The sequence below is a fragment of the Rhinatrema bivittatum genome, chromosome 4 (genome assembly GCF_901001135.1).
Source record: "Rhinatrema bivittatum chromosome 4, aRhiBiv1.1, whole genome shotgun sequence".
Taxonomy (NCBI): Eukaryota; Metazoa; Chordata; class Amphibia; order Gymnophiona; family Rhinatrematidae; genus Rhinatrema; species Rhinatrema bivittatum.
The window spans coordinates 151,580,961-151,602,995 of record NC_042618.1 but is presented as its reverse complement, the minus strand read 5'-3'; the positions used below and the strand labels follow the sequence as shown (position 1 = coordinate 151,602,995).

Genomic DNA, 22,035 nt, shown 5'->3' with positions numbered 1-22,035 from the left:
GAATGAATGTGAAAAAAAGGATTGCATTCACAAAAAAGCAGGGAGTAGCTTGCTTGTTACAGCGGTTAGTACCCCAAACCAAATAAGCCTGATACTTCACTTTCAATGCATATCCAGCATAGCTCTCTGCTTTAACGGCAAGGGAGAAAGACTGATGCTTCACACATAACCAGCATAACTCTCTGCTTCAACGGCAGGGGAAATGAAGAAAAGAGGATATATATACAGACAACAATCAAAAAGGACTGAATTACATAGTCTGGGAAAACAAATAAGCATGGGTGTAGCTTGATTATTGCGGCGGTTACTACCCCTAACTAATTAAGCTAAATATTTCACATAGATGCAGTTCCAACACTGCTCTCTGCATTAATGGTGGGGGTGGAAGGGAAATAGAACCAAAAGGTTACTAGGAGCCAAGAGTAACAGATAAGTATGAGAAAAAAATGTGCAAAGCTTGCTGGGCAGACTGGATGGGCCGCTTGGTCTTCTTCTGCCGTCATTTCCATATGTTCTATACATTCAATAAAACCATTTTCATTGACAATTGTATAGTAGTATGTAATATCTGAGAAATCTGGATTTCTATCTGTTTCCATAATGGCTGAATGCAATTTCCCAACCAGCACATATGGATATATGTACCTAGATGACCACACCCTCTCCAGCAATTGTCATCAAAGCGAGGGATTAATTTCGCCAGTCGGGCATCTGAACAGTTGTTTATAAATGTTTTCAACCAGCAGTGTTGAAATTGAAGATTTATTAATTTGCTCCAATACCATATCCCAATCTTGTTGTGTAAAATTCCTGGGAAGATCGCTAGCCCATACCCTAATATGAGCCGGTTGAGAAGAAAGCCGCACGTTAAGTAATTTATATATTTTGGAGATTAAGCCTTTAAGAGAAATGGATGTGGAACAGTAACCCTCGAACAAAGATTTCCCAAGAGAGAGCGAGCGCCATGGTCACCCTGGTGCTCTGCCAAAAATGATGAAGTTGGAGATAAGCAAAATATTCGGGAGGCCCCAACTTCCTACCCTGGCACAAAACCTCAAAGGTCACTATACCCCCGCTCCCCCCCCCCCCCAATATATGTTCAACACAATGGATATCCTGTTCTTTCCATCTCGCAAAAGAAGAAAGTGGTTGGCTTGGGGGGAAATTTTGGTTATGGAACAAATGTGCTAAAAAATAATATGATTTATTCCCCACTAATTTAGTCTTCCATTTGTCCCATAAATTCATTGTATGTTGGGTGGTAGGAAGCATATTAGGACAGGGACGCCATGTTTTCCTAGGTTGCCATGGTAAGGCTGCCAAAGGCATCGTGGGTATCGTAGTTTGTTCTATAGTTACCCAATGTTTAACTTCTTTTGCTTGATGCCACACCACCAGAGGTTTTAATTGTGCCGCCACATAAAACAAAGAAGATTGGGTATCTCCAACTTCCCTTCTGTCTTGGTTTGGTAGAGAACCACACAGCTAACACTGGGAAGTCACCGTTTCCAAATAAAACTAAAAACTTTTCTCTGCCATTGTTTGAGCATATCATTGGGGATCGATATGGGCAGAGACTGAAAAACATAAAGCAACCTCGATAGCAGGTTTATTTTGATAGTAGCTATACTCCCCAGCCACGATAAATTGATTCTATCCCATTGGTCTAAGACAGCAAACACTTTCTTCAGAAGCGGGGTGTAATTCAAATGGAATAAGTCTTTGGGGTTGTTAGATAAATATATGCCGCAATATTTTACTTTCTGCGAGGCCCAGAGAAAGGGATGTAGTTGTTTCAAGGTGCATACTGTTTCATGGCTACAGATAAGGTTAAGAACCTCTGATTTGTCCCAGTTCACCTTGAATCCTGATACTGCACCAAACTCTTTAATATTCTTCTCTATGGCAGATAAGGACTGATGAGGGTCAGTGAGCATAAACATATCATCTGCAAAGAGGGACAATTTGAAAGTGTGGTGAGAAATTGAGAACCCCGAAACCTCAGGATCCCCTCTAATAATGGTGGCTAAAGGTTCAAGAAAAATGGCAAAAAGTAAGGGCGACAAGGGGCACCCCTGCCTCGTCCCCCTGCCCACTGTAAAATAATCCGAGTAACCCCCATTAATTTTCAGACATGCCTTTGGGTTGGTGTATAAAACGGTGATCCACTGGCAGAATGCCGGGCCAAAGCCCATCTTTCTTAAGAACCTGAAAAGGCCAGTGGACCACATCAAAAGTTTTTTCAGCATCCATTGATAGAAAAATGGCATCTGCTTTCTGACGTTGAGCCCACCACTGCATGTTAATTAATTTGCGTATATTGTTACCTGCAAGCCTACCCGGCATAAATCCCGCCTGGTCTTGATGGATTAAGGTAGTTATGTATCTATTCATTCATCCAGCTAAGATCCTTGCCAAAAGTTTGAGATCCAAGTTTAAAAGGGAAATAGGGCGGTATGATCCGCAAGCCGCTGGGTCTCTTCCTGGTTTTAATAGCACAGTTATGCCTGCTACATTAGAATAAGGGGCAAGTGCACCCCTTCCCCTCAAATAATTGAACACCTTCTGGAGATAGGAAACTATGAAGGGGGGCAAAGCGTTTGTAAAACTTTGCTGATAGGCTGTCTGGGCCCAGAAATTTGCCAATTTTTAACTCTATTATCACAGATAATATCTCTACAGAGGAAAGCTCCTTTTCCAGTGCTTGATGCGCTTCCTCAGATAAGGAAGGCAAAGGTAGGGACGAGGTAATGGTCTATTGTGTCAGACTGAATAGAATGTTCAGTGGCATAAAGTTGACTATAAAATGATAGAAATCTGCGTCATATGTCTGAATTATTAGTTAAGATACTATCTCCCACATCTTTAATTTTGGCTATAGTGTTTTGAACAGTCAATTTCTTCAATTTTTGGGCTAAGATATGGCCTGCTTTGTTGCCCCCTTCAAAATGTGTCTGCTTAGTTAAAGTGAGTAGGTGCGCCATTTGCTTGGATTCTAGCCTCATTAACTCTTCTCTGAGTTTGGACAATTGACTCCAAATGCATTGTGACCCCAGCTTCTGGTGCTCCCAAGTGAGCCTGGCAATCTCATGTCAGAGTGTCAAAGCTTCCTTATTGTCTTGTTTTTTTAATATATGAGGCCCTAGAGATCAATAGACCCCATAGATAAGCTTTTAGGGAATCCCAAACTACAGGTGGTGGCACATCGCCATTGTCATTTCCAGCAATATATTCCTTAATATGCTCAGTAAGGGATTTGTTGAATTGGACATAGAGTAATAAGAAATCATTGAGACGTCAAAATTGCATCCCTGTGTTGTAGTTGGCGAATGAAATGTCAAGTGTCACCGCAGCATGATCACACCATGCAACAGGGGATATGTCTGGTTTGGACACACTGTTAAAAATGGCTGTGTCGATCAGGAGGAAGTCAATTCTCGAATGATTTTGATGTGGGGCAGAGTAATATGTATAGGATCGAGACCTCGGGAAATGCATCCTCCATACATCTAACAGTTGCCAGTGGTCCATTAATTCACGTCTATGGGAAGATGACGTGGTTACCTGACCTCTAGATGAATCCAGAACAAGTATGAGAACTAAATTAAAGTCCCCACCTATGAGTAGGTGACCTTGCATATGTTGCAATAGAGTATGGTGCAGAGTCATCAGGTACCCGCCTTAATCCTGGTTGGGCGCGTAAAAAATTAACCAGCGTATAATCCTGACCATTCACTTTTATATGTAGTAAAATAAACCTGCCTAGGGGGTCTTTAATACACTTAAATAGTTCAAACACAAGATGTTGTGAAAATAATATACCCAACCCTGTAAATTTAGCTGTCTTAACACAGGGAGTGAAGTATTGGTATGGGTAATGATTATGTTTCAAGAGATATTCGAATCTGCTTTTGAGATGTGTTTCCTGAAGGAAAATAATATCCGCTCGCAAACTGCTCAATAGAGATGTGAATCGGAACTGAAATCGGATCCGATTCTGGTTCCGATTCACATCTATAGAGATGTGAATCTGAACTGAAATCGGATCCGATTCTGGTTCCGATTCACATCTCTACTGCTCAATTCCTTTTAGAGAGCATGGCACTTGAACGGAGAATTAAGTCCCTTAACATTAAGGGAGATCAATCGAAACATAGCCATTTTCGAACAAAAGATAACCACCCCATACCAAAATTTCAGGTATCCATCTCCTGTTTTGGCTATGAGGACACAAAATATCTTCCTCAGAAGCTCTATACGTGGTGTCAAGTACACATAGATTACCTAAGCATACGCACCTGTTGCCACCCACCACCTGCCCCCTGAATTCCAAGCCCTGTTCAACGCTCCCCTCCTCCTGGGATGCTTGACACAAAGGACATAAGTCGCCCACCTCCCCCCACTTCAGTGTTTAAGCCCAGCGAAAAATCTGTGCAATTACCCCCCCTCGGAAAAAGCCCTTTCTCCCACTCTCTTACCTTATCCCCGTTCTGTCATAACCTCCCAACAGAATTTGCATACCCCTTCTTTTAGAGGAAGGAAAAGTCATGGTCCAGACAGCCCCAGCTTTGTTATATATGAACATGTAAACCAAACAGGATAATATGAATATAAATTGAAGAATGCCAAATAACCTAACATCACAAATGTTATGAAAAACTCCTGAAGCAGGATCTCAACAGCCCTAGCCCCAATAGATCTAGAGTTAGTTATCTGCGAAATAGCAGTTAAGAGCTTACTGGGATAACAAGGCCCTTTCAGAATAAGATCAGTGTCTCTGATGCAGGATCCTCATGTCTTTTCCAACAAAGATTTCTGTGTATCAGAATTCTGCTTAAGCAGACTATTTCTGGAACTTGCCCTCTGCCATCGTGGGTGTTGTTTAGCCTGAAATTTCTTCAGCTCCAGAGCTGTGGATGGAGTGGGTGCAAATCCGCGGTCCTTTAGGATTCGGGTAGCTTCTGCGACATTCATTATCCACTAGGTCACTCCGTCCCAAGTGTAGCTGAGGCCAAAAGGGTGTAGCCATCGATACTTGATGTTTTCTTTTCTCAGGAAAGCCGTCACTTCCCTGAGCGCCTGTCTACTTTGGAGTGTGGCCTGGGACAAGTCCGTGAATATAGAAATTTCCTGGTTTTCCCAGGGCCACTTCATCTGCCTCCTTGCTATGTTCGCAATTTGCTCTTTTATTAGTATAATCTTTAAAGCAAACAATATGTCTCTAGGGATTCCTGTGCCGGGCGCCTTGAAAACTCTGTGAGCTCTGTCGAGTTTAATCACAGCCTGCTGTTCACTGTCACATGCTCCATTGGTGTCTAGCAGAAAAGCACAAAACCGGGTAATAAGGTCCATGCAATCTGTACTTTCCTTGTTTCAAGAAAACCTCTAAAGCGCAAGTTGCTTCTCCTTGCCCTGTTCTCGAGATCAGCCAGTTTGGAGCTCATAGTGGCGTTCTCTTCTTGCAGGTCAGCACAGAGCTCAGTCAGATATTTAGAATTTTCTGCTTGGGCTTCAACACGATTGTCTATGTTATCCACTCTATGTTCTAAAGTGGCCAGTTCTTCGTGGAGATCACTCATTTCCTGCATCTCATTTTTGTATGATTTAAGGTCCTGGCATATGCTGCAGAACCAGGAGCGGAATTCAGCTTGTGTGGGGGCTTCCTCCGAGGTAATATTAAACTGATCTTCCATTTCCACGTTGTCCTCCGGAGAGTCCCCGATCGTGGCCTGATCGGCATCCCCAGCCATGTGTTCTCCCTGCTTCTTATATGAGAAACAGCGGAAATCTACTGTTTTATGCTTCGCGGCCATGGTCGGGGTGTCAGCCTCCCGTTCCGCTTCAATTTTATAGTTTTTGAACGTGATTTGGCAGCGTTTGGAGTCTTGTTGGAGTGGTTGAAAAAGAGATTGCTGCGGAGCTCAGGGCTCAGGTGGCCATCTAGCCCGATGTCGTCACTTCCTCCTACAGCAGTCTAATGATTTTATACCAAGCAGCAAACAATGGCTGAGAATAGAGATGGGAAATCTTTTTAAGCTCAGATAACGCAGAATGCCAGGCATCTAGATCCACCAGGTTCATGGCTAACTGTGACAGTGGGAGTCCAATCAATGCCAACTGCTAGGTGGACTTCAGTGTCAGAAATGATCATAGAGGCTACTTTGTATACTAGTGCCATGAACTTATTATCACAGACTCAGACAGTGGGCATGTTAGCTATAGTTAAAGACTGGCTCCACATCAGAGGGTGGGTGCGCTGTGCAAAATGGGTATCCACCAACTCTTAGAAAGTTACAGGCAAAATGTTCTGGTAGCATTCTAAAGATGCAGAGTCCAAACACAGCAAAATTCAGAAATGTTACTGTAAATGGACAAAGGAGAAATTGAATTTTAGCTATTCATTTCTGCTGAAGCAGTCCAGACAAGTGTGTATACTCCACTTTCTAGCTAATGGAGTTAGAAAAGACACCTTTTTCTGTGACATCACTGATCATACAGGAGGTGCAGTCCAGCATTTGGCAGTAGCCTTCTGTTAAAGCAGTGCAGTGGAAAACTCACTCCAAAAATACTTATACTGAAATGGGGGGTGGAAGGAAGGGAAAGATTAATGATGAAAGAGGGAAGGTGATGATGCCAGGGGGTAAGAGAGAGGGAAGATGATGATAATAATGATGCCGGGAAGTGAGGGAGAAGGCACATGATGCCAGGATTGAAGGGAAATGGAACAAAAGGTGATTGGCATGGGAAGGAGAGGGAAGAGAAAGCGAAGATGCCAGGGGATGGAGAGAGAGGGGGTGGAGGTTGAGGGAAGGAGATGATGCCAGGGGACAGAGGGAGAGGGGTGGAGGCAGAGGGAAGGAGATGATGTCAGGGGAAGAGGGAAAGGTGATGATGATGTGAGGGGAGTGTAGGAAGAGGTGGTGGAAGGTGATGATGCCTGGGGATGGGGAAGAGGGTTGGAGGCAGAGGGAAAGAAATGATGCCAGTGGATGAGGAGAAGAGGGAGAAGGAAGGTGATGATGATGTGAGGGGGTGGAGGAAAGGGATGGAGGGAGAGGGAAGTTGATGACGATGATGCCAGAGGTGAGGAAGCAGGAGAGAGAAGATGATGATGATGCCAAAGGGTGGGGGAGAGGAGAAGGAGGAAAAGGAATGTAGTGGTGGTGATGATGATGATGTCAGGAGATGGAGAGAGAAGGTGATGATGCCAGGGGGTGCAGGAGAGGGAAGGTGATGATGTTGCAAGGGTGGGAGAAAAGGTGGTAGGAGAGGGAAGGTGATGATGATGCAAGGGTGGGAGAAGAGGTGGTAGGAGAGGGAAGGTGATGCTGATAGTGGTGGAAGAGAAAAGGTGATAATGCCAGAGTGGGGGAAAAGGGGTAGAAAGAAAGGGAAGGTGACGATGATGATGCCAGGGATGAGGAGGTGGATAGAGAAGGTGATGTTGATGCCAGGAAGTGAGGGAGAGAGGGGAAAGATGATGATGCCAGGGGTGTGAGGGATAGGGAAGGGAAGAAGATGATGATACCAGGGGACAGGCATGATTATGATGTTGGGGGAAGAGGAAAGGGAGAAGCTGAAGATGCCAAAGGGTAGGGGGAGAAGGAAGAGAAAGTGATGATGGGGAAGCGGGTAGTGTGCCACAACGAAGTGACCACTCTGCCAGGTGTGTGATGAAACAAAAGAAGTTGGGAACCATTGCCCTAGATAATAAGTTGTCAATGACCTGTCAAATTCAGTCTATTCTATAACCATTACATTAAGATTCAAATGCTAAAATGTTTAAAACCACTGCTAGAACAGGAAGATTTTTGAACGGTCCTATAGACTCTCATATTTGCAAGTACAGACTATTGTAACTCTTTATCATTAGGCCTGCCAGATAGCTCCTTAAAGTCTTTACAAATGCGTCAAAATACTGCAGCCTGCTTTTTATCAGGCACAAGAAAATATGAACATATTACATCCATACTTCACTCTTTACACTGGCTACTGAGTCAATATCGCATGCATTACAAAGTATTGACATTAATTCATAAAATGTTTTCAAATGGCTTAGTGAATCCCTACATTTTTATGTACCTCAGAGGACATTAAGATCAGCTAATAGAGGATTACTCGATATTTCAACTATTTGGAGTGCACACTTTAGTGAAGTTCGAGAGAGGGCAATTTCAAAAGCTAGCCCAAGCTAAGAATTCAGACAGATTTTAAGGCATTTAAAAAGGCTGTAAAGACATAGCTTTTGACATCAGCTTTCAGAAATTAACTGCTTCTTCAGTATCTGATTTTTCATTGTCAACCTGTATGTAAGTTATTTTCTTTGTATATATTGTGTATGTTTTTATCCTATAAACTGTTCTGATCTATTGTGGAAGGATGGTATATAAATACTTGAAACAAATAAATAAATCCCAGGTCACACTTTATCAGATTTGAAATGAAGAGGAGTCAATAATGAAATCATGTAACATTTATTATACAAGTTTATCACATTGATTGGTTACAAAGTGAAGCTGGTCAGACAACCGTTAACAGAAAACTCTATCCCCCATTTAAGATTTATATCACCTGAAATTTAGTTGCTTCACAAGTCTTTAGCAGGGGTATGCCTCTTTGCTGCCGGGACCCTCTGCGGCATCTTTGGTTCTCAGTATTTCCTGTTACAATCTTCCTGATCTTCCTTTGTTTTATATGTGATTATCGCAGGCAGAGCTTAGCTTATCATAGGTATCTGATTTATAACTAGCTGATGTTTTTGTTGCTAGGCAGCTTGGCATGTTATGGCCAAGCTTTCCAGATACATGATTGACACCTGGCTATGTCAGAATGCATTGTCAAGCTCTCATTGGCTCTGTTCAGTGTCAGACCTTATTTGGTCATCATGACCTATTCAGGAAAAAGGTCAAGGGTACTTTCCATTTGTGGTTAGCTGTTGAATATTTTCCTGTTATGTGCTGAGATCTGTATATTGTCAGGTGCTTTTGTCAGCACTTTTCTTCTGTTAACTCATATCCTACTTGTGTATGACATTCTAAAGCAACTATATTCTATTATATCTTCACATTGCTCATGTTTCTTCTCCCACCCACCTGATATTTTTGTGGTTTCTGCAAGTTTGTTTAAAGATACACAGATAGGAAGTCACTGTGCTGGTACAGTGTATAGAAAAAATCCTGATTTTGTACTCTTAAGTTCTATGTAAAAATCTAATTTCTATAAAAATATCTACTGTATATATACTCATGTATAAGTTGATCTTATGTATAAGTCAAGGATATTTTGGGGCCCAAAAAGTAAGAAATTTCCGTGACCCATGGATAAGTCGAGGGTAAAACCTAGGGGGGCTTATGAAATGAAGGTGAAATTATACTAAGAAACAACTTAAGAAAATCACTTTTATTTATTTATTAAACAAAGAATAAAGCAATTCATTCAAATCCTTCCAAGTCTGATTTTTCATTGTCGGAATGTCTGAATAAATCGTGGAACTGTTCTTTGGTGATGTCATCAGCATAAACATTGTCTTCGTTATCTCTATTTGTTGAATCATCATAAAAAGTTGATTCATCTTTATCTTCATAGACAAAGATGAATCATCTTCTAATTCATCCATAGCATTGCTAATGCCACATTTCAGAAATGACTTCTTGTCCATTTCTGGTAGAAATGATTCCCAGGCATCCTTTACCCATTTCGCTGCCAAATCAATATCTGGTTTCATTAGGTTCCCTCCTTTCATTAACTTTGCTTGAGCAGAGCACATCTATTGTTGCCACATATGCTGCAGTTGGTCCTTGAAAGGCTTGTTGATATAGACATCTAACGGCCCGAGCATTGATGTCAGACCTTCTAGAATCACTGCTAGCGTGGTTGTCATTTTATTTATATCATCCTTCATATCCTCTGTTATATGTGCATGGAACATATTCCACACCAATACTGACTGTCATTTTCTTAGTCCCGCAACTGGTCGCCTACCCTACACATCGCACAGCCACCATTTCGTTCCTTCCTCATCCATCCAGCCTTTAGGATGAACCCGAAAGGTTATGCCTGCTGGAACTTTTAGGTTCTTGGGCATCATTTTCTTCTTGAATATTACTACCAGACGCAGTTTTGTGCCATCTGCCAGGAAAGACAGGATCACCTTGAAATGGGTCTTTTCATGACCCATTGTTTTTACAAGTATGGCCTTCTCACTAATGCCAGCTACAGTGTGATTCCCAGGCACATCAAATGTTATCAGCGTTTCATCCATATTACTAATGTTATTCATATCAAAATGATTCTTTATTCTCTGCTGAATATTGAATTTGTGGAACGAAGAGATCTTTTCATCAAGCTCTTTGGGCAGTTTCTGTGAAATCTATATGCACTGACGAAGGCACAATCCATATTTGTTCATGAACACCAACCAGACAATGCTGTGAATTCTTTTAGACCTTCCGTTGCTGAATATTTTTCTTCTTTTTGCCACTTGAAGGGCATGAATCCTAATGCTTGAGTGAGTCACAATGTAGCCATTCTGTCTGCATTCCATTAGTCAGTTATTCAAACCCTTTTCCATTCCATCAAAAGGCATCATTTTGAAACATAAGGCAGCTAAGCCTCATAGTTTTGAGACCTGGGAGACCAAAAAGACAACAAAAAGCTGGAGAGGTTGCATGCATGCCCTGACCTATGGGAATAGGTCCAAGGTAGCCAACATAAAACCCAGGAGTTGGAGATAATCCCACAGCTTGGGCACTGTTGCAGACAGAAATGCTCACACCTGAGACATCAGTTTGTTGACTCTTTTCTGGGCTAGAAAGACTTTCCATTTTGGTATTAAACTGGGATCCTAGAAACTCCAAGAACTGAAGGGTTTCAACCTGCTTTTCGAGAAATTTACAAACCAGTCCAACCATTTCAAAACTTGGACCACTCTACCCAAGACTAGTTAAGTCTTCTGGAATGATTTGGATGAGTCAATCATCTAAACAGGGATGCACAATAATGCCTTCCTTGTGGAGATCTGCTGTGACTAAGACCATGAGCTTTTCAAAAGTTTTTGCTTTACTATAGCAAGTCCAAACAGTACAGCCCTGAACTGAAAGTGTTGCCCCAGGACACAAAACTGGAGAAAGATCTGGTGCACCTCTCGAATGAGAATGTGAAAGGAGGCTTCTGCCAGCTCCAAGGAAGAAAGGATCTCCAATATGAAAGAAAAAAAAAAAAAGGAGTTCTATTCTGAAGCAGGGTATGCAGAGATACCTGCTGACCTTCTTTTAAGTCCATGATAGGGCAAAAGGCACTGTCCTCCTTTGGTGTCACAAAATAGATTGAATCTCTTCCTTGGCTCTGGCCTTGGGCAGGACTGAAATCATAGCCTCCAAGTTTTGAAGCCTTTCCAAAGTGGCTTTCACCATTTTCATTTTGATGATCAACGTGCAAACGGAAATTATAAAAGGCATCTGAAATGGGAGTTGTAAGCTCCAGTGCATAACTGTCCTGCACAATATCTAGGACCAATGGCCTGCCATGATTTGGGTCTATGTCCTATAGAACAGCTGAAGTCAACTACCACTGGAACTAATTTGGAATGGACCTGCTGAATCTCATTGTAAAGAACATGTCACCCTGATGCCCCTGCAAGCTTACTTCTTGGTTTATTGGACCCATTAAAAGGACCTACTCCTGCTATGCTGGAAACAACTCCCTTGAAAAGGAGACTGCTTTCTTGGTTGGAATCTTCTAGATTCTCGGAAGCAATGGCAGCCTCCAGTGGCTCACAGCTTTGTATGGTCTCTACCTTTGGAGAGCCTCTGGAGCTTGGACTCCTCTAAATCTTTGACCTACTTACTGAACCGGGCCTTAGACATAGTCTCTGCATCTCTTTTATGCAAGCAGAGCAACTTTTAGGCTGCAACAACCAAGGCGACTGAATGAGAAGAGACTCTTAATGAAATCATACATAGTGTCAGCTAACAAGGCAACCCTTGACTTTAACTTCGCTGACTCAGGGCTTTCGCAGAGTTGCTGAATCCAACAAACATAGCCCAAGCCACATATCCTCCATAAATAAAGAATTGTATAGCCAAGGCTGTTGCCAAAAAAGCCTATTTTAAGAAGGCTTCAATCTTCCAGTCCTTGAGTGCCCTATCACCTTCTACTGGAATAGTAGTCTTGCGTCTCATGGGTAATACCAAGGTGTCCACAAAGAAACCCAAAGGAGACTAACCTTGTCCTCCGCAGGTAGTGAGTAGAGCTGTTACATGGTTTTTCTGACCTTTCCTTGAGCAGATTCTCATTCTGACAGCACCATATAATTCAAAGCTTTATGGAGGGCGAAGGACTTTGGAGGCTTTCGAATTCTCTCCAGGATCAGGTGTCCTTGTCCAGACTCCTACACTGGGGTCTGACATCCTGAATAAGAAGACCACTCAAGAAATGAGGGCAGACAACTCTTCCTTATGGAAAAGTCTAATGACTGAGGAGCCCTCTTCCATGGAGTCTGTGGAAGAACACACCCCTTCTTCCACAGACTCCAGTAAAATATCTAAGTCATACTTGTCTTCTGGGTCAGATCCACTAAGGGATGCTGGGGAGGTAGGAGTAACTGGCCAGCCAAAATCTTCAGAAGCCCCTCTTGGTACTTAAGAGTGGAACCCTAATAATCAACAAGTAAGGGACCAGAAGCCTGAGGAAGACCACTCCCACCAGGCCTTTGAACAGGACAGAAAGCCTGGTGCATAACAATCACACATTCAGGAGAAAAGAGATAATGGAGTGAGCGGGGCCCAACAACTTCCTGAGGAACCTCCTTAATGCCATCACCTTCAGGGAAAGCCAAGGGTCCCTGGAAGGAGAAATCTCAGAAGCAAGCCTGAGGCCTGAAAATGAGGCAGTTGTAACCTGGCAGCCTCACTGCCTCTGTAGTATAGTCTCTGTTGTTGCAGCAGCTGTCTGCACCCCCCTGCTCAATGGAAGTAGAGGAATTAGGAAGAACGAGGCCCAAAATCTTAGCCTCCCCAACAGGAAGCCCCAGGTCCCCATTGCACATGGGGAAAAATGGGGCCACACTGCACAAGTGCCAGGCCCCACCTGCAGCACATCTACGACCACGATTCATCCCAGGGACCTGGGACTGCAGGATATACAGGAAGTCACTATAATTAGAAATGTGGCTCTGTCGGGAAAAACCCCATCCCTAAGGATGGTACAGAGTTAAGCAGGAGAACCCCTAACCTGGCAGCGGCTTCCCTGAAAAACGCACTCACTCCATCCAGAAACAGCCAGCCCCGCAGCTGCAGAGTCTCCCTTCTCTCCATTGAATAGGTCTTCTCCTTGCTCCCGACTTTGCTACTGCTTTTTTTTCTTTAAACAAACTTTATGCAGGACTTCTCCATAAGCAGAGGGAAAGGAAAGATATAAAAAAGAAGAGAAAGACATGGCAGGGAGGCAACTGTTAGAGAGGCTCCTGCCACTACAGGACCAAAAGGACTGAGAACCACCTGCAAGAGGTGATCAACCAGGATCACCATGGATCCTGGGATCAGCCCTCAAGGCCTGTTCCATCAGGAAAAAATTAGCCCTGGGATCTAACACTGCTTCCACAAGCGGAATCAGCTCAAGAAGACCGTTCCTCAAGGATCAAAAATGCCTGCTGAACAAGGCCAAGGCTTGAAGCCAAGCTCTGGGAACTCTGCTGCACCAAACCAACACATGTCTACCATGAGACAGACACTCCTGACAGAGACAGAAACTGCTGGCAAGTGCCTATACTGCACCTCCCTTTTGAACAGTGATGATGTCATGAAAAAGGTCTGACCTCTGTCTCCATCACCTAAATGGCAGAGTAAACCCACTTGTCTTGACTGTTCTAGCAGGATGATAAGGAATGCTATTTTTAGTACAATTTCTGTAATCAACAAAGTGCAATTGGGGATTATAATCCAAATATGTACCTGCTTCTGGGGAAGCCTAAACTCGTATGTGTATGTAAGTGCTGATCAGCGATTTATTCATCTAGTTGGCTTCACCGTTGTTTTCTTAAGCTTTGCCAACACAATTGATGGACTTTAATCTCTGCATGATATCTGACAGGAAGGCATGCTTTAGGGTTAATACTGCCTGTGGCACCAGTCTGCCGACTTCCTGGGATTAAGGGTGTGATAAAAAAAATTCCTAAGAGCAAAGATGCCATCACATAAGGCAGTATATATAAACCTAAGAATAGAAATGCCACAGATCCAGACAAATAATCAAAGTAGCAATAAAACAGCACTTAAGTTTTCATGAATTTGACTTGCGGGAAACCTGCAGCCAGCCGGCGAGACAGTTGGTGCACTGGATAGAACCAAAGAATGTCCTATCTCAGCTTGAGTATGTTTCCAAGTCAAATTCTTGGCTCACTAAGCTCAGAATTTGTGCTTTTCCCAGTTGTTTTTCATTATTGGCTAATGGGATTTACATCCCCCCCATAGAGGGAAAGAAGGAAGTAGTTTAGCAGTTAGCTAAATCCAAGCCAGACAAGCAGAACAGCAAGTAGTGCTCTAGTTTAACCCTAGAGAAAAGAATAGGAAATAGACAGGAAGAGAACAGAAGCAAAAAAAGGAGCCCTGGAGTAAAGTCCTCTGGCATGGGAGGGCTGGAGCTCCAAGCCTCCATCCTAACTTCTCAACTCAGAGGAGTTAAGAGAAAGAAACAGAAGGAAAAGGGAGAAGAGGAGGGGGCTTGGCACACACCAGAAATGCAACTTCTCCTGGCTGCAGAAAGAGCCTCACCAGTTTGTGGGAGATAAAGACAAGTCTTAGTAAATTCGAGAAGACTTCCTGCAATAGAGATAAAGAATAGGCTACTAAATCCAAAGCCAGGGACAGGGGAGTACGGATACGAGTATATATTAGCTGAGGGGGCAACGCAGCCTGGAGAAACCCATAAACCCAAACAGCCAGCAGCTCACCGGGAGGGAAGATTGTGAACATGCTAAAACGGACCTGAGCAGAGACATCAGCGGATTGGCACGGCAAGTCTGAAAAGTTTAACAGCCAGAAACCAAGCCCAATCTCAGGAACTCCTGTAAAGATACCGGACATGAAAAACATGCGAGGTGGGAGAGAACGCTCCTGTATGCAACACTACGCATTAGAGCAGGTATAATAGGCCTGCCCCATGCCACTAACCTAAAAAGGAGCAGTGCAAAGACAGTTTCAGGCATGCGTTTGGATCTCTGTAAAACAAAGACTACAGGGCAAAGTTATATTCTATCATTGTGTAGTCCCGGTATCCAGCAAGACAAATGCCTCCCTGGCTGGAAAGTTTTCTAGTAAACAGATTTCAAAATCTGGAGCTCTTATACCAAACTACCAGGAAACTGCCTTTTCAAAAAATTAAGCAACTAGTATCTAACGAGTGAAGCCTTCCCACCTGGTTGGCTATTCCAACTATATAATTATTTATAAAATCTAACTACAAATGCAAGCAATTTGCTGGCTTTTTTGTATGTGCTTGTGCATGTTTGTGTATAATTATACTTGGCCTACGTCAGTAGGGTAACCACATAACAGTAGGCCACTGAGGAGACATTATAGCTGAAAACTTATTAAAAAAACTTTGTAATAGAATGTTACTCCACAGACTGGTAGTGACATTCTTATAAAAATATAATCAAAACCTCAGCATTTCCAAATCTCTCTACTTCTGGCTTTGCAGGGCGCAGACAGAAAGCAAGTATGAGACTTGGCTGATGGACCTTACTAGAAATCAGGTCGAGACAGAGACAAAGTTTGGTTTAAGCGAGATTGGCCATTCTTTGTAGTCTGTTTTTTTTAGAGATTTAGTTCTTATGTATACATTTTCTGCATCCAAATAAACCAGTAATTTGTAAGGCCAAAAGAATAAACTTTCTCGCACGGCAGTCTGGGGGTTCATGAATACCTTGGATTATTATTATTATTATTATTATTTTTACACCCAGAAGTGCTGCTGTGTACTGATTTAGGGACATATTCTGCTGGAACTAGCATAGTGCAGAGCTCCTTTGGGGTCCATGAGCAGATGTCTCTCTTTCAGATTTGGATTTTAGATTTAGTTATTCACCTTCCAAATCTGAGCTCAAAGCGAGTTACACATTCACATGTTATTTTACATACCTTACTGGTGGTGGCAAGCAGCTTCTCCAAAAATCTCAACCACTCCAAAATGAACTCTGCTTTCTGAACTTCCCCCAGCTGACTGCAGGCCTCCTCATTGAGCAGTAAACTATGAGCGGCCTCCATGCTTTGGGTTGCCTCACTGCAGTGCCAGCAATCAGAGCTCTTGGCACTTATTCACCAACCAGAACATACCTGGGGGCACAGAGAAAGAGCAAAGACACACATCAGTATAAATCTGAAACTAATCACAGACTATCTGCTTGGTATTTATTAATTCCAGATGCAGACAGAAAACCTGCCCTGATCACTTTCAGTACTACGTGTTCTACTTTAGTCGGTGCATCAGAAGGAAAGAGCAGCACTGAGTTTGGCAAAAAGATCATTAGAGGCGGTAACTCTCAAATCAGAAATTTAGCTGGCACATATGCATCAGTTCTATCCAGTGACGAACTGTAGAAACTGCATATACCAAGCCTGTTCTTAATACACTAAATTGGCCTTACTAGGTAAGTGCAGATTTGACTTGCAGTTATCACTATGAAAAGAAATGTAAAAGGAAACCAGCATCTAGAGGAAATAAAACTGCTGGTGTAAGGCTAGCAGAGAGTGTCACACTACTTCAAGAGATAGCAAACATGTCAACTGAGTCCATCTCTATTTATTATAACAGATGCTTCTAGATCTGGACTCCTATTGTGTATTCCTCTACGCCGGAAGTGCACAACCCTGACCCTCAAGGGTCACACACAAACCTGGCATTTAGGATATCCATAGTGAATATTCATCAGGCATCTCTGCAAATATTTGGCCTGGAGAAGAGATGGCTAAAGGGAGATATGATAGAGGTCTATAAAATAATGAGTGGAATGGAACACGTAAATGTTAATCAGATGTTTACTCTTTCAAAAAGAGTACAAAGACCAGGGTCACAATGAAGTTACTAGGTGATATATTTTCATTTATTAGTTTTAAATGTATTTTTACTCAATGCATAATTAAGCTATTGAATTCATTGCCAGATGATGTGGTGGAAGCTATTAATATAGCTGCGTTTAAAAAAAGGTTTGGACAAATTCCTGGAGGAAAACTCCATAAACCATTAAGGTGGAGTTGCAGAAATCCACTTCTTACCCCTAAACAGCATGCAATCTACCCCTTGGGATCCTGCCAAATATTTTGACTTGGATTGGCCACGGCTGGAAACAGAATACTGGGCTTGATGGATCTTTGGTCTGACTCAGTATGTCAAATCTTATGTACGTATATAGTCTGAGAACCAGATTAATTTACCAAACTGAGTTACCCTTAAAACTCAATCCATTCACCACCTAAGATACAAGAATTGCACACATCTATTCAACACTAGAAGGCCAATATTCAGCCGCCATCTAGATAATTAACTTGGCCAAGATATTCAACAGGGACTTGGTTATCTTAAGAATTAGCTGGATAAGTTTATCCAGCTAGCTATAAAACAGCCAAATAACTGTCCTACACTTATCCAATCAATTAAGACAGATAAGGCTGAATATCAGTACTTATCTGGCTAAGTTGGCTGGATAAGTATAGGACAGTTGTTTGGCTGTCCTATAAGTAGCTCCATTCTTGAATGCCACCAGTTCAGCCTCTCACTAATAGGGTCATTCATCAAAATGCATTATGGCATTAACATACACGATAATGCGTTAACACATGTGTTAATGCCATAATGCATGTGATAATAGTACTACTGCCCAGCGTGAATGCAAAATTTTGGAAGGGGCGGAATTAGGGAGGGGTTTCGGTGGGATTAATTAAAATGAGGGGCAATATCGCACAGTTTTAAATGCCAGAAATAACTACAACTTTTTTCCTGGTGTTAAGTTGTGCGATATGCCCAAAATGGCCATAACACAATTATGCATTGAGTGAAGAATTTTCTCAGATTTGGTTTAAATGTGCTACTTGCTAACTTCATGTAATGCCCCTAGTCTTATTATCTAAAAGAGTAAATAACAGATTCACATTTACCCGTTATAGTCCTCTCATGATTTTATAGACCTCCATCATATCCCCCCCTCAGCCGTCTCTTTACCAAACTGAACAGCCCTAACCTCTTTAGCCTTTCTTCATAAGGGAGCCATTCCATCCACTTTATCATTTTAGTTGCCCTTTTCTGTACCTTCTCCAGGGCAACTATATCTTTTATCAGATGTGGCAACCGGAATTGCACAAAGTACTCAAAGGTGCGGTTTCACCATGGAGAAATACAGAGGTATTATGACATTTTCTGTTTTATTCACCATTCCCTTCCTAACATTCAGTTTGTTTTTTTGACTGCCGCAGCACACTGAGCTGACGATTTCAATGTAAAATCCACTAGGATGCCTATATCTTTTTCCTGAGTGGTAGTTCCTAATATGGAACCTAACATCATGTAATTACAGCATGGGTTATGTTTCCCTATATGCATCACCTAGCACTTGTCAGCATTACATTTCATCTGCCATTTGGACGCCCAATTTTCAGTCTCACAAGGTCCTCCTGCAATTTATCAAAATCCACATGTGATTTAATACTCTGAATAATTTAATGTCATCTGCAAATTTTATCACCTCACTTGTCATTTCTCTTTCCAGATCATTTATAAAATATATTGAAAAGAACCAGTCCAAATACAGCTCCCCGAGGCACTCGTCTGTTTACCTTTTTCCAATGAGAAAGCAGACCATTTAATCCTACTCTCTGTTTCCTGACTTTTAACCAATTTGCAATCCACGAAAGGACATTGCCTCCTATCCCATGACTTTTTAGTTTTCTTAGAAGCCTCTCATGAGGGACTTTGTCAAATGCCTTCTGAAAATCCAAATAAACTACATCTATCGGTTTACCTTTATCCACATTTAGTAACCTCTTCAAAAAAAATGTTTCAGGTTTGTGAGACAAATGGGTAAATCCATGCTGGCTGTGTTCCATTAAATCATGTCTTTCTATATGTTCTGTGATTTTGATCTTTAGAATAGTTTCCATTATTTTTCCTGGTACTGAAGTCAGGCTCACTGGTCTATAGTTTCCTGGATCACCCCTGGAGCCCTTTTTAAATATTGGAGTTACACTGGCCACCCTCCAGTCTTCAGGTACAATGGACAATTTTAATGATAAGTTATAAATTTTTACTAATAGATCTGAAATGTCATTTTTGAGTTCTTTCAGAATCCTGGGGTGCATACCATCCGGTCCAGGTGATTTGCTACTCTTTAGTTTGTCAATCTGGCCTACTACATCTTCACCATGATTTTGTTCAGTTCATCTGAATGTCACCACAACACAGAAGCAAAGATTTAATTTAGTCTTTCTGCGATGATCTTATCTTCTCTAAGAGCCCCTTTAACCCCTCGATCATCTAACAGTCAAACTGATTCCCTCGCAGGTTTCCTGCTTCATATATTTTTTTTTAGAAGTTTTATTATGAGTTTTTGCTTCTACAGCCAACTTCATTTCAAATTCTCTTAGCTTGTCTTATCAATGTTTTACATTCAATTTGACAATGCTATGCTTTTTCCTATTTTCTTCAGAATGATCCTTCTTCCAATTTTGGAAGAACATTTTTTTGCTAAAATAGCCTCTTTCACCTCACTTTTTTTGTTTGTGATCTTTTTTTTGTATTGTGAACAAAACATAAATTCCAACAAGGAACTTCACAAAGTACAACGCCAGTACAGGATAAATAGGAATTGACCACAGAAATCTTCAAAATTCACATTTCCTTAAGCTTCAGTCTTAGGGCAACTTAATATTACTTCAGAACCACTCATCTTTACCCCTATTGTAGTCTTCCCTCCCCTTCACCCCCCCCCCCCCCTCTCTTGTTGAGTGATGCTTGCCATGTTTCATTGCAGCATAGAACGGGAACAAACAAATACAGCATGGAGAAATATACAAGTGAAAAACAGACTGACAATAGAAAAATCTGAAACTAACAGATCTAGAATTGAAAGTAAGTGACGAGTGAGAGTTAATTGCATAAGCTAATGGAAATGCTAATTCTGCGCTAGCATACTCAAGGTAGACATTATGGGGTAGATTTTACAAATCTATGCGTGAGCGAACAAAAGTATGCGGGATTTTATAAGATACACGCGTAGCCGCGCGTATCTTATAAAATCCGGGGTCGGCGCGCACAAGGGGGTGCACATTTGTGAGCCCTGCGCGCGCTGCCCGTTCCCTCCGAGGCCGCTCTGAAATCGGAGCGGCCTCGGAGGGAACTTTCCATTCACCCCCCTGCACCTTCCCCTCCCTAACCCACCCCCCCGGCCCTATCTAAACCCCCTCCCTACCTTTATCTTAAAAGTTACTACTGCCTCCGGGCAGTAGCAACTTATGCGTGCCGGTGCGGCAGGCCCCGACAAGGCCGCTGTGTCGGGGCACTCGGCCACGCCCCCGAAATGCCCCCGAGCCGGAAACATGCCCCTGGACACGCCCCAAGAACGCTGCGTCACTCCCGACACGCCCCCCCTCGACACGCGTGTCCCGGAGCTTGCGCGTGCTGCCGAGCCTATGCAAAATAGGTTCGGCACGCGCGGGGGGGGGGTTTAAAAGGGTTACGCACGTACCTTATGCGCGTAACCCTTTTAAAATCCGGCCCTATGTACTAAACGCCAGAAAGTTTTATTTTGTCTTTCAAATTAGTTAGGAGAGACAACAAGAATGGGTTCCAAATTTTCTGAGTTCTCATTCATTTTTTCTTGGATCCTCCCCAAGCTGATTTATATGTTCCAGCAAATATAAGTCTAACAGACTATTTCCACGCTCCCAGTGATGGCCCCACCTCTTCCAGCCATCTAGACAGAATAAGACGAAGGGCCACCAGATGCCCCTTTTATCATTAGTATCTGAATAGCTTTCTTGATCCCCAGATGTTGGTCAACAATTCCTAACGTGAAGAATTCCACTGTCCTTAATAATCGGACCAAAACATCAGTATATTTTGCCAAAACTGTTGAGTAGCTATACAGCTCCACAGGCAATGCAAAAGCGTGGCTGATCTCTTTTTACACTTAAGACACAAATCTGAGTTTAATATTCCAGCAGCAAACACCCTGATTGGCCAAAATATTATTCTATGTAGAATTTAAAGTGAGTCTCCTGTAAAGCTATGCTTACTGCTGCTTCCCTTACCCATTTATCACAATTAGATAAATCATCATCTGACAAATCCCAAGCCAAATCGCTTGATCATCCTAGAGCAGCTGCTGAATAAATCTTATAGTCAGCACTATTATGCATAAATTCTTACAACACCAAAATTGATATCTGTCTCTTTGTAAATAAATGTAACAACCTTTGAAATGGACAATTTATTAGCCCAGAGGGGTCATTGATCATTAATGATCTAATATAAATTCTAATTTGCAAATATGTAATGTAATCACTGGAAAGAAAATGTAAATATTTATCACAATACTCAAACATGCATGTACTACCATTCTGTAAATTAAATAAAGGAAGGAGACAATCCACACTCTGTTTGTGTAATAACAGAAACCACTGTGTAACATGCCCGGAGCAAACAGAGTTGCCAACTAATGGAAGACAATAAGATTTCTGCCATGGCAGCCCTGTATGACTTCTGATAAACTTCCAACAATCCCATATAACTCCTATAATTAAAGATTTACTGAGATACTGCAGAAGAGTGTCATTGGAGGCATGAAGCACATACAATAAATTATAAGATTTTGCATATTCTTCTAGGGCTACTATCAAGTCACTAGCCGCCCCCACCAACCAACTTTTTAAGATTTTTAACAGGCATGCTAAGTTATAAAGATGAATATCTGCGAAACCTAATCTACCATTTGTATTCAGTACCAGAATATCCTTAAATTTCATTCAAGCCCATTTAGATTTCCAAAAT

The 22,035-nt window shown here is 42.1% G+C and overlaps 1 protein-coding gene across 3 annotated transcripts in view; it reads right to left on the bottom strand.

Moving 5' to 3' along the window:
• The window catches only part of HEATR5A (HEAT repeat containing 5A), a 285,493-nt gene that overhangs the window by 250,175 nt on the left and 13,283 nt on the right, over window positions 1–22,035 (bottom strand). For all 3 annotated transcript variants that reach the window (XM_029598984.1, XM_029598983.1, XM_029598985.1), the window contains exon 2: window positions 16,137–16,331. In XM_029598984.1, coding sequence (XP_029454844.1) covers window positions 16,137–16,262 — 126 coding nt within the window. In that variant the 5' untranslated portion in view covers window positions 16,263–16,331. The remainder of the gene's footprint in view (window positions 1–16,136; window positions 16,332–22,035) is intronic.